General features: G+C 39.2%; 1 protein-coding gene across 3 annotated transcripts in view; it reads right to left on the bottom strand.

The window, feature by feature from the left end:
* PMP22 (peripheral myelin protein 22) overlaps window positions 1-20284 on the bottom strand; it is a 31148-nt gene extending 10864 nt beyond the window's left edge. Inside the window, exons 1-3 of one of the 3 annotated variants that reach the window (XM_014070193.2) lie at window positions 20063-20284; window positions 16975-17075; window positions 15894-15987 (exon numbers count right to left, since the gene is read on the bottom strand). In XM_014070193.2, coding sequence (XP_013925668.1) covers window positions 15894-15987; window positions 16975-17052 — 172 coding nt within the window. In that variant the 5' untranslated portion in view covers window positions 17053-17075; window positions 20063-20284. Of the gene's footprint in view, window positions 1-15893; window positions 15988-16974; window positions 17076-18171; window positions 18470-18634; window positions 18776-20062 lie in introns of those variants that run through there. The other 2 variants (XM_014070194.2, XM_087709812.1) reach the window with 2 other exon arrangements.
* Between the last annotated feature and the right edge of the window lie 522 nt (window positions 20285-20806).

Raw genomic sequence — 20806 nt, 5'->3', positions numbered from 1 at the left:
AGGGACTAGGAGATGAGCCTTCTCTTCTGAACTCCTTTGAAACTTATTTTTTCAAAAATAAGAATGACTCTGATCCTGGTAGCTTTTCGTAAGTCCATGAAGACCTGGTTTTGGGGCCAGATCAAGTATTTTAAGGGTCCTGTTTATTTGGCTATATCAACACATATGGCAATAGTTCTACTCAGCAATCAATATATATTCATTCTAAATAGTTCTAATTGTTTTATTGTTCATTTTTATGATATATTTCACTCACCAGTTAAGATGGGTGGCTATAGAAATTAAATAAAAAGTATTTATTATCCCTACAGCATAGCATTGTATAATATCTGACACAATGAGCTAGACTTATTTTACTGGCATTAATACATTGGCACCTAGTTCATTAATTATTGTGGCTACAAATGGCTAACATATTCTAACCATGGTTATACCTAAATAGAATTCTTGTTATCTAAAACTGGCTATCTTTAATTATTTGTAAAAAATCTTTGTACGTCCAGTTATCTCCACAACTTCCTTTTTAAAGGGCTGCCCAATCTTCTGGTGAAGATTGGGCAGCCCTTTTCCAGATGAAAAACTGCCCTCTTTAATCAAAGCTTTGTTTACAGGCTAAAAATAAGCATTTTTTACATGGCATTCTATATTCTCATTTGACATCTAGAAATATTAAAATGAAAAGCAGAGAGACATCCATATTGTTGATGTGTTGAATAAGAATAAATCTTTTGTTAATGATAATCTTCCCCTTATTTCCAAAACTCACCAACATTCCTATCCTATCATGTTCGACAGACTAAACTGTAGTAATTAGTTAAAACTAATTTTCCAGAAAGTTGATCAAACAGACACAGAGGATTGTGATGATCAAAATTAGAGAGATGATATTGCTTAAGAATTTCAGCTCAATCTCCTACGTTTTTTTCACAAGTAAAGATCAGCTGTGTTTCTGTTGTCCAGATTAAATCTCAATTCCCACACATACAATATATCTCATGACTCAAGATACTTCAGTGGGATATCCACCAGAGTATCTTGCCCTATTAGAGTTTATGTTGAAACCAATGAAAGCAAATTCCAAATGTGACTAAAGAGCAAACTATGAAGATGAAGAATGCTCTAAGCAGCTGTCATATAAGGAATTTGGAAGTAGTGTTTTTCCTGTCCCATGTCCAGTTTCTCTTCTTGAGCAATAGGATCTCAAGTATCATAATGGTTATCTCTTTGGAGGAAAATAAAATATTTGTTTTATGGGTAGTCCTTGATTAGAGGCTGATGTGGTATGAAGGTCTCTGTGAAAGAGAGATCAGGAAGATTCCTTGAGAAGATGAAAAAGTTCTGAAATGCAACACCAGGAGAAAGCTATGAAAAACCATACATTTCATTGTGTGGGAATTATTTTTCCATGATATGATCCTACATAGCCAGAAAGAAAGGGATATGTGCAACTAATGCAACAGTACGGGTGGGAAGATTTTATAGGCTACACCTGCAACCAACAGCTTTTAGTCGCCTGCACACTTATGTAACCTGTCCCACCCTAGGACTGCAAGTGAATCCCACAGGAGACAAACTAAGCAGAAAAGTTATTGATATTGTACTACATAAATACAAGAATTGCACCTATTTTAAAGGAGAAACTGAATGGAATGCATTGAGAGAGGCATTCCACTGGATGCCAAACACTTGAAAGAGTTTTAATATCTTCTTTTCTAAAATAACTCATTGCTGTTGTGGGTAAATGAAGGTACATGCTGTACGTGTTACTTCAGGCCCTTCAACAAATGAGCTCCTAAGAATGTAACTCTTAGCCATTAAAGAGTTGTTAAAATGTCACTGAATTAATACACAAAGAAATCATTTTCTGTATCTGGTAATTTCCAGATGTCCTGAATTCTCATAATTACCAACTAGTGTATCTTCTAAACAATTGGCTATGGATTACAGAGGCTAAAGTCCATATTTGGAGAATGCTAATTTGCAAGTTGCTAATTCTAACAGATTTGTTCCCCCTCCCCACGCAAAAATGACAAGAATGGAGGGGAACATGTATATTAATGCATAGAATTAGAATGCAGGTGGTTATAATTTTATTTCTTAATAACTATACAATAAAGATGGGAAACTGCTGAAACCTCCCAAAACTCTAGCTGGCATGGAAATGATCATTGGTCAAACTAGACATAAGACTCAGTTTAATGTAGGATCATATAAGGAAATTACACCAAGTTTGTTGAACAACTAGTGTAACATCATTGAAACATACACTTGAAATGAATTAGTCACCTAATTCAACACTGAGCATGTGTTAGGCTTATGGATCCTCATTTTGTTTAGATCCAAGAGGCTTATTTGAGAAAGAGAAAGTCAGAGTAGCTCATAAGCATTGCCAAATTATTGCCTATTATTGTGCCATCTGCCCATGCAATAAAAGAACTAAGATCAGAGGTTTTGAAACTAAAGTCAACACTGAAGATATACCAGAACTACTCAGAAACTTAGAAAAAGATGTCTGGTTTGTACAGCATTTTTATACTACTGGGAATCAATAATCAGCATTGCATATCACAGATTAATACACACCTAATTTTGACCCACTCTGATCTATTCATTTTGTATTTTATGAATGCAAACTCTATTGACTTCAATATTATTTTTGCCAGTACCCATTCCTTTAAAAAATGGTTAGAAGGTGCTCTCCAGCCTTAGAACCCTGAAAATCAGAGTTAAAAATTAAAAATCACTCTGATGTGACAATGTAAAGGAAACTTTTCTACTAATCTGGAATGGGAGAAGACAGAATATCTGCATAAAAGAATTATATCAAAAGACACACTTATAAGATCAAACAAAATGCAATTGAAATAATTAAATATGCACATTAATGGCAATTTTCGCAGCCTTTTGATCTAGTTACTTGTTTCCAGATGAAAATAATTTTGCTAAATTGTTCAGAATGAGTTGAGATGGCACAGTTTGACTAGGACTTTTTCTTAACTGTAAATTGAAATGTGTATTTAAGACTGCAGTCATCCCCCCATTTATGAATTTATACATTCTCCATAATATAATTATTATTATATTATGGAGAATGTATAAAGCAGGACAACCTCTTGTTTGCATGGTATGATGACTGGCATTGGAAAACAGACTGTTTGCTTTTCACTGAACTTACCTGTAATTATTTTTTTTAACTTGTAAAACATCACTTTTAAAATTCCAGGACAATATTGTTCACTGTCTTTTCCACGTGTGTATCACACCTCTTACTTCTCTGAAGGCACCATAGAAATGATCTACAGTTTTTTCCCCTTGTGATTGCCTAAAGCATGTGACTTTTTACAGCATACACACTTATCAATCTATCAATCATAAATCTCAATCTTCATTTTGATCAATCAATACAAAGATTTCTCTGAATTTGTTTTGGGGGGGGCATTTTAATGTCTCTTTTCCACTTCTAATGTGCACAATTAAAGTAAAATAGAAAAATTATCAAAATATGAGAAAGAAAATTACAGAAAACTGAAAATAATTAATTTGGAGAAATAATTAGAGATATGTCAGGCGATGGCAGGAGGCTGACCTTGTCTGGACTCCCAAGCAAAGCAAGGCTAGGTTTGGTTATGATTTGAATGAGAATTTCAGGGCTGTAGACTAGAGTGGGAAGTAGAAAAAAAAACATCCTGAAAGGAGGCAATGGGCAAACCACATTTATGCTGCTGCCAAAAAGACATGCAAGTTTACATAAGTCACTAGGAGTTAAGCCTAATTCATGGGTTCATTACTTGCTTTCTATATTAAGAGGGAAGGGAGGAGACGGAGAAAACAGATCAGTTCATACATGATATTTATACCATCTTCTTCAGCTTCTAAAAACACATAATCTGGCCTTCTGAATGTCTTATACACTGATCCAAAATCATCAGATAAAAGGTCAGACAAACCAACATGTGCAACCTACAGTCCACCCAGGGGTGGATTCCTACCTGTGCTAGTACCAGTTCACTTTGCTGGTTGCTGCTGGTTCTGTGACCCAGGCCAAATTACCACTACTGGTTCACCTGACCCGGTGCGAACCAGTAGAAACCCACCTCTGATTCCACCTCCCACCTCCCTGCTGAATTTCTGACTTTTTTTTAGTATCTTTGCCCCCAAACAGATTAATAGGTGGGGAAATCCAGTACTTTGGAAAGGTTATGTCAGGGCTGAATTAAACCCCACTGGAACTTGAACCAAGCACTTCATGTAGAAAGCTTGAAAATGTGAAGAGTTGAAACAGTTTGGTATGAAGAAATAAGCCGAAATACCCACCAGCTGTGTGAGAAATGGGTCAATTACAGAAAGCACTTGCTTATAGGTATTGCGACTCAAGGTGGTGAAACAGTTTCCTGAATCGAAAGGGGAAATTCCTTTCCTGTATTGAATGTCTAAATGAAATAAATGAAACAGGTGCCAAACTTAAAACAATATTATATTCTCAATAAACTAGCATGCCTTGCCAGTCTCTACTCGTGCAAAGTAGACTAGTGCCACAGAGGCGAATGGGATTGGATGCTGAACAACATAAATATGGAAGTTTCTTGTTTAGATCCAGATTTTCAGCCTAAGGGCTTTTGCTTCTTTGTTGTTTTAGTTTTTATCAGTGACAAAGAAACAAAAACAGGATTCTTTCTCAACACTTATGCAATGAAACAGAAGTGCTACCTTCTTGTTCCATTTATCACCATGGAGTACCAGGCTCTAAATTGTCACCCATGTTGAAGAAATTACTTGCTGTAAAGTATAAAGCTGTTGCTTTTTTTTCCACAAGAGGGGGCGGGGAATGGCAAAGAATGCAGTTTGATGTTTTTCCTTGTCAACTGGGTATGCCTATGAATGCAAATAATCTTAGCTTGCAAAGTTCAGTAGGAGAGAAACTGCCGCCATACAGCTACATGGTCCACCCGCTGAATCAATTTTCTGTTAACAGCCATTCCAAATTAGGTGCTTCCTAACATCTTGGTCTGTAAGCTCCCGTCCTCCTCTGTCTTCATGATTTGAAACAACAGGGTCCACTTTGTGGGGGCGTTAGATTTAGAAATGCTACCTTCCAAGAAATGACAAATATTCCAAGATGAAAGGGATCTGAAGGAGAAGTTTGGCATTTCGACATCTTCCTCAAATGTTTCTCTAACTGTTCCTGAAGAAACTGCAAAATCGCTCACTGGAGTGTTGTAGTTGCAATAGTCCTTTTTAAAGATGATAATATTGTACTTATTTGTTGTACACTTTTAAGAAGGAGCAATACAAAACATATAAGCAACTAATCAATGACAATAATCAAAATATTTTATAAGCCTGGCAATTTTATCATTTTATTTGTGTTCCTGGCCTGCAGAATTTTAAGTAAACTGAAACTTATTGTGACATGTACCTCTTAAAATGAGGGGAAATTCTGATCGGTTTTCGTTTGGGGTGGCTTTATTTAAAATATTTTGAGACTGGCTTTAGGGTAGATAATATTTTCAAAGGAAACAATGGTAAAAGAGAAGCAAATAGTAAGCATCAGAATAAAAGCAGGTGACAATAATTAAAAAGCCCTTCTAGCTCTTAAAGGAGAAAAAAACCAATCCCACAAAGCCACTTCTGTCGAAAGAATGCATGGAGGTTAAGTAGATCCAGAGAAATCGCTAAAAACTGTAATGACATTTAAAAAACTTATTTTTTAAAAAAAAAAACCTGCCACTTAAGTGTATTGTAATTATGCAATTATATTTATCTGTTGAAAACAACCTATGGAACTTTTTTAGAACCCTTCCAATGTGGCAAAGACTAAAGATTTGATACACACCGGAGAATGCCCTTGGACAGTGATGGAATAAGAGAGAAAACACTAGTTAATGCTGATACAGCTAAGGAAAAATTAAGTCTGTTTCATTCATGTCCAGCAGATAAGATGAAGGCAATTTCATGGCTATGGTGCAAAATATAAACCACGATTGCTAGGTGCAAGGATGACATGGCAATAAACCAAATCTATTCTTGCTGGATCAAAGTTAAGCATACCCACCTTGATTCTAGGCAGCTACAAGTATCTAATATCACTACTAGCTGCATTGGGTTCCAGTGTGCTTCCAGGTGCAATTCAAAGTGTTGGAGGTCACCTTTAAAACTTTTCATGGCTTGGGAATGGTCTACTTGAGGGACTGTCTCTCCCCAGTTGTTTCTACTCAACTGATCAGGCAGGATGGATGTACTTTGGGTCCTGTCAGCTAAAGAATGCTGGTTGGCGAGGCCTTAGAAAATATGCCTTTTCTGTCATGACACCTGTTCTATGGGAAATTCTCCCTCCAGAGGTCAGGCGCTGGAGCATTGAGGGTGTTCAACAACCGTTTTCTTGGTTATGTTTTTAGTGATTATATTATATCACTTATTCTGTCACTATGAATTTTAATTTTGTATTATTGCAATTAATACAATATACTGTACTAACTTGACACATTAGCACCATTTTTATTTAGAAGCTTTGATATATTTGTATATCATGCTCTTTATCCAGAATGAGGTTGGGGGATTAAAAGCATTACAGAAGACTTGAACAATGGATGACTACTTAGTTCCTTACAGTTGTTCACTGATAATGTTGAATGGTGGCCTTCACCATTCTCTAATAGACCTTCCTTTCAGCTTGGCTTTTTTCTTGCAGATTTATACTTCACCAGCACTATCAGTACTGGGTAGAAAGCAGAGGCTTCTTATGAATATGAAAAAAAGAAATGAATGACTGGTCATTAGTAGGGCACTGCAGAGAACAGACTAAGACAAGAACAAATGATGTGAATATAGACCAATATGTAAAGAACAATACAAATCAAGATCCTTTTAAATTATATGCTGACTAGAGTCACTGCAAGTCGGACAGCCTATACATTTGATTTACAAACAAGTAAACAAAGAAATATGCATCATCATAAATATTTGCCACTCCGATGATTTATGTACTAGGAAAAGCCAAACCATCTCATGGTGGCTTCTACTATATGCACAGAAGCAATAAGAAAATTGGCAACTTCAAGATCTTTCAGAAATAAGACTTTACATTTTCAAAGATCAGAACTTTCAGATCAAAAACAAGCCCTGTTGTATATCAAGGATGCAATGGTGAGGAAAGAGGAGGGGAACAGAAGGACAGATATCATTTCAATATTGGCCATCCTTGGATCAAGTTGTATTAGACAACTTTTATCCACTCTCCAATCTTCCTTTTTAGGCTTGTAGCTTCAAAGTGCCCTGAATGAAGTGGATTATCTACACCCTTTTCAGGCTGGAGTAGAGCACTAAAAGAGAATTGATCATGCTGGCTGATGATCTTTGGAGGGTTCGGGATGGGGTACTGCAACTCTCCTAATTCTTTCAGCAGTTTCTATATCATCATCCTTTGTATCCTCCGGGACCAGTTCCAGAAGTTGAGAGTGGGAAGCACCATTTTGTGGTGATTCTCCTTTCTCTAGTTGATGTTGGTAGGCAAGAAGGGATTGAACTCTAGTCTCCTGCAACGTGGGTTGCATAATAACTTGTGTCCCACACTCCTCTTTAACCCTTCATGAGACCGCTGGGTATGGTCATCCAATGGCATAGAATGTGGTTATCTATGCTTGCCAGGGCAGATGAAGCTGATCTAGGTTCCACCCCAAGTCTGATGAGTTTTTAGCTTTGGTTCTGGATGGGGTTACATTATTTTGGACTGAGTTAGTACCCAGTTTGGGAGTACTCCTTGATTCATGGCTTCTGCTTGATGAACAGGTGGAAGTTCTTGTTAGCCGAAGGTGGAGGAGAGGGCTTGCAGAGATTCATCTGGTGTACCAAATGCACCCTTGTCTAGACCAGGAAGCCTTGCTCATGGTCACTCATGCCTTAATTACTTCCCCTTTGGACTGCAATGCGCTTTACATGGAGCTGCCTTTGAAGACCACTCGGAAGTTCCAGCTGGTTCTGAATGCAACAGCACACATAAGTGTGCTGGTGTTCATAAGTTCATTCATGTTATACCTCTATTGTGCAACATGTACTGGCTCCCAGTTTCCTCTTGGATGCAATTCAAGGTGCTGGTTATCACCCTTAAATCCCTACACAGCACAGGATGACCCTACATGGTTATTTGCAAGACTGCATTTCTGCTTGTCCCACTGGATCAGATAAAATAGGCTCCAGAGCTCTTCCCTGAAATCCTGCCACTTAGTGGGACTTTGGAAGCATGCCTTTTCCTTGGTTGCTCCGACCCTGTGAAACATCTCCTCCCCAAGATAGCAATAGCACTTAGACATATACTGCTTCATAGTGCTTTATAGCCCCCTCTAAGCGATTTACAGAGTCAGCATATTGCCCCCAACAATCTGGGTCCTCATTTTACCCCCCTCGGAAGGATGGAAGGCTGAGTCAACCTTAAGCCTAGTGAGATTTGAACTGCTGAACTGCAGCTAGCTGTCAGTTGAAGTAGCCTGCAGTACTGGACTCTAACCACTGTGAAACCTCAGCTCTTCAGAAGTCCCCCAGTTTTAGCCTTTTGAAAGGCCATAAAGACCTGGCCATTTACCAAAAAGCTAAGCTGGGCTGGGCGGGACAGGGCAGGAGGGGACAGGACGAATGGGATGAGCATAATTGGAGCATGCTGTGAGATATCCTAAGGGGTTGATTGAAGCACAGGGTTTTGGTGTGATCATTTTACCATTTTATTATTTTATAGATACTAAAGTAGTTTTATAGTTGTCGTGTATTTCTCAGAGTTGTTAAAGATGGGCAGGCAATTAAATATTTTAAATAAATAAATAAGATACGTCATCTGAAAAATGGTATCTGGCCTTGACCATGAGCTCATTATTCCAGGCATCCTTTGACTTTATGCCACTACTTTCAATGCTGCTGCTTCAACAGAGAAGCTAACCAGTAATCCTTTGATATACAAGTGGGACACCGTCCTAAATTCCTGAGATAAGTCTTAATGAAGAATGCCTGGCAAGGCAAGCTGAAACTATGATGAGTGCAACATTTGAACTGATAATTATAATAAATTTATTTATTTGCCAGCCATCTCGCAGCTCAGGCAACTCTTAGGTGGCAAATAACTGACCACTTAAACTGAAGAATGAATTTCAGTAGTAAAAATGTACCAAAATCAAATAGACATGTTCCAGACAAGATGATACTGCTAGATGACATTGTAAAAAGAAAAAGTCTGAATACAAAAGTTATGTTTTTTTTGTCAATGTAAAAATGGGCTCCAAAAAATAAACAAACATACATACATAAATACTACTGTAGTGTCTGTTTATTCGGGAAATAATCTTTGCCACTGTTACTGAACAAAATATTTCAGCAGATGGCAACATCTAGCAGATTCTAAGAGAATATGAGAGCTGTAACTGGATATCTTGAAAGAACTCAACTTGATTGAGACTTTTCTTTAAACACTGAGCATACAGTATAATATGAATATCTTAATAGATTTAGAGTTTATATTACATATACTGCTCTGACAAATTTTCTCTGGGGATTTTATTTCACTTTATATACCCTTAAATTTAAATACTGTTACCTTAAATTATTTCACCATCTTTAAGAGCCATCATTTCTAAGAAGGATGGCCACAATCAAATACCCCATTTGTACAAAAAAAAAGAAAAAAGAAAATAGCATTATTTGAGAGGGAAAATTGGTGAATTATGCTAGGTAAATGTAAAGCAGGTATTATTCATATACTCTGCTATGTGGTTAGTAATTCAAAGAGGCATGGATCCACAAAGCTTTTAATAACTCTAGAGCTAGGTTGCTCTAGTGCTGTAGTGATTAAGACACTACACTAGAGACTAAAAACGTACAACATGGAAGACCATGAGCTCCAGTCCTGCCTTAGGCTCAAAGCCTTGGAGATTTGGGGCTAGTTGTTTTCTCTCATCCCTGAGGAGGCAACACGACAAACCACTTCTGAAAAATCTTGCCAAGAAAACTGTAGAGCCTAATCCAAGCAGTTAATAGTGACTAAAGGCACATGCATGCATGCATGCACCCACATCATTCTACTAAGCTCTCAAGCAAACCTTGCCAATTAAAGTAAGACGTAGTTGGGGAAAGTATAGTGATACATTTACTGTACCTCACAGTGACATTATTCTGATGGTATTAATATTTATGGAGCTATTGAACAACATACCAGCACCCAATTCAACTGTGTGAATTTACAAATAAGGGTCATTTTTTAAAAAATAAAAAAAAAGTACTTCTACCATTGTAAACACAATGGCTTGAAAATGTTTGATTTGTCTCACATAGCAGCAAATGAAATTTAAAATTAGCATTTTATTTGAAAAGTAGATAAGACAAAGATACAATCCCTAGTTTTTCAGCAAAAATCTAAGCAACCAGGTCTAGAAAAGAATCCAAACAAATTTCTAAGTTTCAAAACTGAACTACATACATGGCTATAGCCATTGGACAGCTTCTCTTCAAAAACCAGAAGCAAACTTCTGTAATTGAGGACATCTGAAGGATTAATCATGGCATCTATTTGCAATGCATAATTTTTTTCTTTACAGATTCAAATAGACATCTTCAGTTAGGAATATCTGGGGATATTACCTGCTATCAGCTAGGAACATAGGACACAACTTGCATTCAGAATAACAATGCCTATAACAAACAAGGTCTGGATGGACTGCCTTGGAATGCAGTTGCCTAGATGTAGAAAATATGTTTCTCAGCTACATCTACCAGCAGCCCCAAACGAACAGGGAAAGATGTTTAAGAATTTAGTTCAGCAGCTAATGGAAACACACAAGTTTCCCATTCTTGGTATAAAAGGTTTGGCAGCGAGTGTACTGGGAGGAGACTCAGGAATTGAACCAAAAGAAGGGGTTGTAAGAACATGGTGTTGTGTATGGTTCCCTCTTTGTCTCAATCCATTCTATCCCCAGAAGTAAACAATAAACAGTATGTATCCAAAATAAAAATGCAAATATTTCCTGGTGGTTGTCCTTTGGGACATGAACTGCATATTTTCAAAATGTTGAATTCTCCCTTGTGTAGGCTTCTGTTACTAAGAGCAAAACATTCCTTCATCTTCCTCAGCTGTGCAAACAATATTACTCTTCCCCACAATTTGGAGGGCTCATTAAATACAAATAGGTTGTAGGGCTCATTTTATATATTGTAAATAGGTTTTATTTGAAATTAAAAGTTGCCCACTACACCAATGACTTCAAAATCCAAGGTCCTGCATACATTTAAGCTGCACAAAAATGAATGTTACCAAATGCTGATTAGAAACTTTCAGTTTTAGCATATAAAACTACTACATTGTTACACAGATGTGTCCAGGTACTTGCATACTGATCTCGTACTATTAGGAGGTAACAGAGCATCCTTTCCATTCACTCCAGAGAGGAGCACTGATCACTGCTGCTTTCAGTGAATACAGCAACTGAACTGGGAACATTACTGAATATCCCAACCTTACCAGACAAAATAGCAACAGTACTTTTATACTGCTTCAATAGTGCTTTTACAGCCCTAAGTGGTTTACAGAGTCAGCATATTGCCCCCAACAATCTGGGTCCTTATTTTACCCACCTCGGAAGGATGGAAGGCTGAGTCAACCTTAAGCCAGTGAGATTTGAACTGCTGAACTGCAGCTAGCAGTCAGCTGAAGTAGCCTGAAGTACTGCACACTAACCACTGTGCCACCTTGGCTCTTGATTGATTATGGAATAAATAATTTGGAATATGTAGAAACACACACTTGCCAGCTGTCTGCAACTTATTAAATCAGGCTGTCTGAATGAGTTGGAAATAGATGCCGTGTTTGTAGGCCTGCATATTCTGAACCACTGAGTCGAAAACATTAGACAGCCTATCAGCTATTCATTATACCTGTGTGGGCCTGCAATTAAAAAAAATAGACTGAGCAAAGTAATCCACCAATTCAGTAGGCTCATGCTGACATTCACTACTATGGAATCAAGGATTTAGAAAGAGATGTTGCCCTGGACAATGGGACTCAGTTAATGGGGACATTAAAAAATGTTGTTTCAGCAGCTTTTAACACAAAGAACCAATTCTGGTCACCTTCCAGAAACTTCTCAAATTGAGCTTTTCTGGGGGGAATTTGAGGGCTGATGCCAGATGCTTTATGTTTGTCTATTTTGATTGCTGGTTTTATTTTATAACATTTTCATTGTTACTGTAATATCTTTTGTACTGTGAATCAATGAATTTGTATATAATTGCAGCAGGATATAGTAGTGTGGTATAAAAACAAACAAAAATAGACTATACAAACTTGAATTTTGCCCCACTGTATCATTGTTAAATATGAAATTATTGTCTTACACAGCAGCTTCCTCCATTGCTGCATCCTAGTGATGCATCAGATTCACCTCTTCTCGGAATAAGCAGCCAACAAGATCAATGTCCATACTGCAGGAGCACTATTGAACTGAAGTCCAATACAACAAGCTGGGGAGGCTATTAAATGTGAGCATTACTTGGCTACAGGATGATCCATAGTTATCTCCTGAGAATTATCACAATTCCAAAACATTTTATACTAAGAGATTGTTTGAATTCTCCTACATGTGGGGGATCCATGTCCAAGCTACAAATGTTTTTTGAACTCCTTTCTTGGATTTTTCTCATAATTCTAGCCCAGTTCAGTAAGAGGGCAAAGACTAGGGGAAACCAAAATAGAAGTAAAAAATGGACCACCACCATTTTGTCTGCAATTTTATATCTCTTTCATAGTCCAGCTGTTTTTAATATGCAATATTAAGCTTTTGTATTTTTTGATGTCTAGTATCATGTTAAAGGGATTCTAGGCTAGTGACTTCAGATAGAAATCCCAATACTTTTCAACTTCCACAATTTAGACCTAAAGTCACATGATCCCTCACAATTGCTCTGATTGGCTAGGGAAGCACTTATCTGATGTCCCCAGCTCCCATTAAAATGTACTAAAAGTAACCAAAGTTGTAGCAGTCTCTATTATTCCTGCTTGCATGACTTGGAGTTTCAGGAACCCCAAAAATAATAAGCACAGGATACATTCAAAATAATTAGTTCATTTCCAAATATTTTCACAGGCTCAGTGTTTTAAAATGTATGTAAAGAAAAGTTCCTGCATCTTCAAAGGAAAGAAACATTATGGTTTCATTCCAGTATATTGTTGCAATTCAGTATTTCTTTTGAACTGAGAACAAACTAGCATAGATCAAACTACTTATAATTCACCTCCCTGAATATTGTCCCAGAGGGATGATTAAAAAAAACAGTTGCAAGAAATGTCAATCTACACTTAGTGATTGTAATTGGAAGGGGGGGGGAGGGAAAAGATCCCTTTCCTCTTTATCATCAAAAAGTCTATTTATCCTATGGGGGAAGACTTAGAAATATTTATTTCCTCCCCTCTTGGGGTTGTGTAATTGAGAAGACAGTTTTTACAATTAGGAAAAAAAACATCAAAAGAGATAAGTGTTTCTCCAACTCCCAGTGGTGGTAAATTTGGCTGCAACTACTCTGAATAAAATTAAAAATAAAAAGTATCTACCCAAAGCAACAATTTGGAGATCCAAGTATCTCAGGCTCACATTAAATTTGCAAAAAAAGATTCTGATGCACCTTGAGAGGAAACTGAAATAATATTCTGAGATGTACTGAAACATTTTTGCCAACAATATCCAAGAACTGAGTGGCATAGTGGCCAAGAAATATTGTACAAAAACTGGACAGAGTGTATAGCTGTTGGGAGAATAATCAACTATAGCCAATGAATTATCTGTAGACAGCAAATTAAAAAGGATTCAGGTTGGAGTAAGTGTTATTTCTTTTCATGAGAAAAACTGTTACCATAATAACCCTTCATTCCCTAGGTTAAAAATGCTGTCTCCAGAAAAAAAAATGTAAGAATGCTTTTATTTTATGTAATTAGTGTTTTTTAATTTAATTTAATTTAAAGGCACTTTTACACTTAGGCAGGAAAAACCAAATGTACAGATTATACAAAACCTGGTTCAAAAACAATAACTATGAGAGGGATCTTCGAGTGCTGGTAGATGATCACTTATCGGTAAATATGAGCCAGCAATATGTGGCAGCAGCCAAAGAAGCTAACACAATCCTTGGTTATATAGACGCATAGAATCAAAATCATGTGAAGTATTAGTACCACTTTATAAAGCCTTAGTAAGATCACACCTGGAATAATGCATCCAGGTTTGGTTACCACATTACAAAAAAGATGTTGAGACTTTGGACAAAGTGCAAAGAAGAGCAACTAAGATGATTACAGACCTGGAGACAAAATATATGAAAAAATGTTGCAAGATTTGGGTTTGGCTAGTCTAGAGAAAAGAAGGACTGGGCGGAAGAGGCATGACAATAGTATTCCAGAATTTGAGGGTCTGCCACAAAGAGGAAAGATCAACTTATTTTTCCAAGCACTGGAGGGAAGAACAAGGAACAATGGATGGAAACGAATCAAAAAGAGAAGCAACCTGGAATTAAGCAGAAACTTCCTAACAGTGAGAACAATTGACCAGTGGAACAGCTTGCCTTCAGAAGTTGTAGGTGCTTCATCACTGGAGGTTTTTAAGAAGAGACTGGACAGTCACTTGTGTCCAGAATAGGATCTTCTGCTTGAAGAGGAGGTTGGACTAGAAGACATCAAAGGTCCCCTTTAGCTCTAGTCTGATTGATTGATTGATTGATTATCCCACACACAGTTCAAATTACAATACTCAAAGAGTGTGTTGGCCAAAACCATAGGTCTACTTAATTCAGTGGCCCACAATGTTCTTTCAGACACCCTTAGAAAACTAATGACAGGGTCTTATGGAAAATAAGCCATGCTCTTGATTGGAAAGCAAAATGGGATCAACCAAACAACAAGACAAAATCAAAGGACTTCCTAGCTACATAGAAGATGAATTTTCAAAATAAAAAGCAACTAAATGGCCTAGCAAGGACCTATAACCAAAACAACTGAGGCTGATGAGAGAAGACGGGAATCCATAATCTGCAGCAACAGATATTAACAAACTATTTACAGGGATTTTAACAAAGATTTAGTCAAACAGTCAAAGACCAACCATGTATTTCATGATTTTCCTTAATGCAGACCCAATTTTATCATTATTACACATGTCTACAGTACATCTTACACATTTATTCAAAAGTCCCAATTTCTACAGTGAAATTTACCTTTAAATAAGCAAGCATAGGATTGCAGTCTTAGTGACCCTAACATGTGTTTATGTGTAAAACACCACTGCCTATGGAATATCTCTGCCTATAAATATGTTCATAAACCATGATTTAGCATAACAGAAGGTAATATTTAGGCAGGGTTTATATACAGGTGTTACAGTATTATTCATTGTTGCATATTCCAAAGGTTAAAGAAATATCCAATTTTGTGGCTAGATTAAGGAAGCAAGACAGAGTCAATATTCTATACATAAAGTATTAAGAATCAACTGTTACAAGATTAACCACTCACTTCATACAGAATGCTTTATTTGATGGACAAACCCATTTTCTTAATAGATATCTGACAATCAATTTAGTACAAAATGACAAGAGACAATGCAAGTTATAAATTCATTCAGAAATGGAGCTAAGTATCTAGATAGTATTAATGAGCCAGGGTTGTCTAAAAGTCTGGCAAGAAGTTGGGGAAACAGGGTACACAATCAAACAGCATATGGTTGGAAGTGAGAGAAGTGGGGATACATCGTGAAATCCTGCCTAAACTGCTTCCAACATTAGCAGGTCACACTATTTCAAAGGTATTGAATATTGGACTAAAAAAAGAGAGAGAGATGAGACATATTTTAAAAGAAAGCCACGCCCATTAAAAATCTCACCATTTGTGGATGATGATGAGCAACGAAACGGAGACACAGGAACGGTGCAGTTCAGCCAAAGGTCTGCCCTGTGTCCGTTCCCAGTGAGCCATTCCTGAAAAATAATGAGTGGTTTATTAGAGATGAACAGTTTGGAAGGGGATAGAACTTACATGTTATCTTCCACGTTAAAGAAGTTAAGCCAGTCAAGATCACTTAAGGAATGAAAGCAATTAAAAGACCCCCTGAAGATCCATGTATCAGCAAAGGCTTCTTTCCAACAGTGAGTGTAGAAATGCATATCCCTCTTTACATTGGCTGAGAGGAGACAGACCTTTCTTTGTTGCTTTGATTCCTTTGTGTTACAAAGAGCCTTCAAAAGAAAGGCAAAAAAAACACCCCCTCATTCTTTTAAAATCTTCGCCAAATTAGATGGGAGGAAATTTTATTCTCTTCAACCTTCTTTTCCCAATGACAGAGCACTGAGAATGGCTTTGGAGCAGATCACCAATGAAACACATGGCAGCTAATACAATCAGCTATCTTGGGAGAATTTGTAATCTCCAGTACCAGGACTAGGGAATCTACAGTTTCTCCAGATGTTGCTCAACAACTACCCCATCTTACTTCACATCAGCCATGGAAACTGGAACTGCTGGAAATTGTCATTCAGTAACATTTGGAAGGCCACTAGTTCCTATCCCTTTAAAAAAAATTTGGCTCTTAGCCACTTTCAATAGTCTGGAAATTTTTCTGTGGTTCCCCCGTAAGAGGAAATTTTTCCTCAACCATTCCCAGTGCAGAGACCGACTCTCATTTAATAGGCCTTTATGCTTAAAATTTTGGTTTCTATAGCTAACAGGTTTCCCCAAAGGCTAATATATTCTCTGATACATATAAAATACTAAGTATAGCAAAAGTGATGAGAATGATTCTGTTGTATTTGCATTATAATTTCACATTAAATTTTAAAAGAATAAACAGGTAGATTTAAAACTATTTCAATAGATGTAGCTGATATATTTCATAAGGAAGTAATGAATTAATTGCACAATGGAGCACTAGGTGCAGGCAATAAAAACAGGCAGGATAGTTTACTTACACTGACAATTGTAGAAACGAAGAGAAGAACAAGCACCGAGATATGGAGCACAATGATTCCCAACAACAAAAGGAGCATTTTGGCAAAAGTGTTCAGTAGATCTGGAAAGGGGGAAAATACCTTTTAAGCAGAGGTGAAAATGTTTACTCATGGATGAGGTTAGGCAAACCTGAATTTAAGAAATGAACAGCAGAGGGTGCCTCTGAGACAGAACATAGCAATGTTTTAAGGCTTGGTTTATGGCCACTTAAAGAAATTCACCAAATGTGTTTTTGTTTTATGCAGAATGAAGCTAAGAATATGCATGAAAGTGAGAGAGTTTCCAACTTCTTAACTAGGATTTTTAGGTTATAAAACAGAATTTTGTGTGTCTGAATATGATTGTTTGGAGAAACAAAGTTTCAGTTATGAAACCATTCAAATTTTAGGGGAGAGAGTTTGGGGACTTTCATTGCAACCACAGGGTAGCAGTTGCAGAAACTGCAGGAAAAAGGATGCCACGTTCTCTACCAAATAATCCATAAAATACACATGTTGAATAGCTTTTCTTCTCCAAATCCCATTCCCTTTTTTCTTTCTTCCAGATTTGGAAAAGTTATGCTGACACCTGGTGTACTGAGTCTAAATGCCACAGCATTCCTCAAAGTTTCCCTCCAGCCTTCAGGAGAGCTCTCCTTTGAAGAGGGCCAGCACACAAAATTCTCTTTTCTGAGGGTGCAACTTGAATCCTGTCAAAGGTCTAAAAGTAGGGAAACAGCGCCATGCTTGGAGTAGACCTCGGAGACTGGCTGAGGTAGTTTAGGAGGCGGGGAATGGAAACAGTTATGCCACAAAGTCACCATTCTCTTTTGAATCATGGGCATCTGCAAACCAATAAACCGCCAACCTCTCAACTTCACAGCCCAGCTACAGATAATAAAATAAACCAGACAATTATGAGGGAAAGGGGGGAAAGAGTTTTTTCAAGCATATATAGTATTGGACAGGAAAGAATGAGGGTGGGAGGAAACAGATAAAACCCTGAAGGTTAAAAAAGCAGCAGAGTGGGGTGTTGTTAAATGCAGCAAGAAAATGGGGGGGGGGGCTTGAGAACTTGATGAACTTAATCTAGGTGGGGGGGATCTCTCCCTATATTTATTACAAACTAGGAAAAGGGGAAAGCACTACCACAAACACACACCACAAACACACACATACACAAACCATTTCAGTCTACCAATGGACTGCAGGGAGGAACTAAATTCCAGGCAGCGGGGAATGGGGGTGGGTAGTTGGAGAGATTTACGTGCTAAAATATTTCAACCCGTTTCTAATTATATCAGGGCCGGCATGATTTAGAGCGGCTAGTTTTCAAACGGGAATTCAAGCTTTATATATTAAGGTCTGAAAAATCCCGGACCAGAACCAAACTTGTCTGCCGAGGTCCGGCCAAGCTAAAGAGGGTCTCTCCCGCTCCCCCCTGCTCCACGTCCCTCCCAATGAATGCGCAATTTAGTACGCTTAAGACGCAAGGAGGAATAATAGTAGAGACATGAATTTGGCATATTCGTACAATAAAAGTGCCGGAGGTCTTCGGGGCGATTTAGAACAGACCCCCCACCCAAATTGAGTTTGGGTGACAATTCCCCGTCCCACCAGGAAAATTGAGCGGCCTACTTACTCCGCTGCAATTCGTTTTAATTTCTGCCGGGTTGGTTTTTTTCCTGCCGCTCACTCCCTATCACCGGGGGGTGGGGGGACGCCCCAAAAGAGGAGAGTTCGAGAAAGTGGCTGCCCGCGTTTTTCTCGCCGAAGACGAGGGGCGGGAACTCAAAAACGTGTTGCCCTTCTAGAGGAACAACGCCCCAATCACGGCGGGGCGCCTAGTGGGCTGTGTATGTGTAGCACGCCGACGGCCAGGCAAACCGGCAGGCTGGCCGTGCCCCAGCTATAAATACTTTCCCCGAGGAGAAGGGGATGAGATGCCGGGCCCTTCTTTACTGGCTCTCGGGTGGTTGCGGCGCTACAACCGAGCGGAGAACGACCTTTCCGCAAAACTTGTCTTTTCCCTTGCAACTCCAAGAAACTTCCCTTTTATGAGCCCCGTAGTCCCGTAATTCGGGAGAGCGTGAAAAAGAGGCGAGCCAGGTATAGGTCGCGTGCCTCATCAGGGCAGGTGCCACCTTTCCTGGACGGATATTCCTCACTTCAGTCCCGGCACACTCCCTTTTTCCTTTGCCACCTGGTTCCCTGAAAGCGATTCTCCCTCGCCCCGCTAAAGAGAGCAGTGCTCCTGTTAGGGCCCCCACCTTCTGCTTTCCATTATCCTCGCTGCCGAGAGAAATCTGGCGGCAATCCTAAGAAGCCTTCGGAAGGATGCGCAAAGACGCTTCTCTGAGCTTGGTGGGGAGTTATTTCGGAGCGCACAAGCGCCAAGGATTGCAGAGAATACACATCACACAATGTTTCCCAGCAGCGTTGGTTGCCTATAGTGCACCTACTTCACACATTCGCTTTACACACAGAGAGAGCGCGCCAAATGGGGCACAGTACTCCAGAGGGAAACCTTAAGATTACTTCCCTCGCCCCACAGGTGATAGCCCTTGGTCCCGCGTCGTGGGTGATGCCTCCCACCACCCCCGAGGCTTTCAAACCGCTCTCTTCCCCTCCCACCTTTTGGTTTCCCCTGGCCCCGAACCGGGAGGTCTGCGAACGGCGCCCCTCCCTCGCAAGCTCTCCTACAAAGTTGTCAGCCTGCGACTTATTTCCACGCGCAGAGGCTTTTTTCCTCTTTCTCTCTCTCTTTCTCTCGAAGTCTTTCGAACAGCGCTGGTACTGTATGGAAACAAGGCGGGACTAACCCATTGATAACTGTCCAGCGAGTTTCTGTGCTGCCACCCCCCCCCTCCACCCCACGCATCCCAAATAAACGAAACGGTCGACCCTTGCGCAACTGATCTCGATTTAAAAAAAAAAAAACAGGCTCGTCTGATGTCCCCGAAAAACTTCGACTCCCTAAGTCTCCCGAGAGATGAACCTCTAGAAAAGTTTTACCCTAGATTTGAGTGAAGATAATAACAACTCTCGTCCTCGCCCTGCGTGGACTTACCAAGGCTGAAAAACCGCGCGCTTCCTTTGCAGCAGTATTCCCTAAAGCAAGAGTCCCCGGTGGTTTAAACTCCAGGAACCGAGTCCCGCCTAGCCAAAGCCGTCGCAAACCACTCCGGTGTATATCAGCGAATGGGACGAGCCCCAGCTGTTTGCAATCCCTTTACTGCTAGCGCAGATCTCCTGCTTACTCGGTTTATTCGGCCCCCGTTCCAACGCCCAGATATGTCATGGTGGCCTGAGAGAGAACACCCTGAACTATTTAAAGGGGCAGCGTCTCTATCTTTATCCCCCAGCAAGGAACACAGCAAGCACGCAGAACTTAAGGGGGGGAGTGAAGCGTTACTCCGCGAGGGTGTGGCTTTTTTGGACTCTTCCCCCCCCCCCCCCAAAAGGCACGTGAAGCACCAAAAGCCACAAAAGGGTCGGTTCGTAATATCCCTGGCAGCTGTCACTTCAATACCAACGCGAGGGGCAAGACCCTATAGTGCACTGAGGATTCAGTGGGTAGATGGAAACCCTAAAGTTGGTTTCCCTCCTCTGTTCAAAGACAGCTTAGTTAAAAGTATTAAAGAGACCCTCTTTAGAAACTTTTTTTAAACCCTACTACTGTGTTTCCCATATTTGAAACAACCCCAAACTCTGGGCTTCCAGTGCTGTGCCTTCTATAATACATGGATTTTATTCTTCTGGATTGGTGTTTCTTTTCCACTACCTGTTTAAGCAATTTTTGGAGTAGTTCTTC

This window comes from Thamnophis sirtalis, unplaced genomic scaffold (assembly GCF_051295495.1).
Source record: "Thamnophis sirtalis isolate CommonGarterSnake01/CBP01778 unplaced genomic scaffold, rThaSir2_p1.2 scaffold_3, whole genome shotgun sequence".
Taxonomy (NCBI): domain Eukaryota; kingdom Metazoa; phylum Chordata; class Lepidosauria; order Squamata; family Natricidae; genus Thamnophis; species Thamnophis sirtalis.
This window is presented reverse-complemented; position numbering and strand designations above follow the sequence as displayed.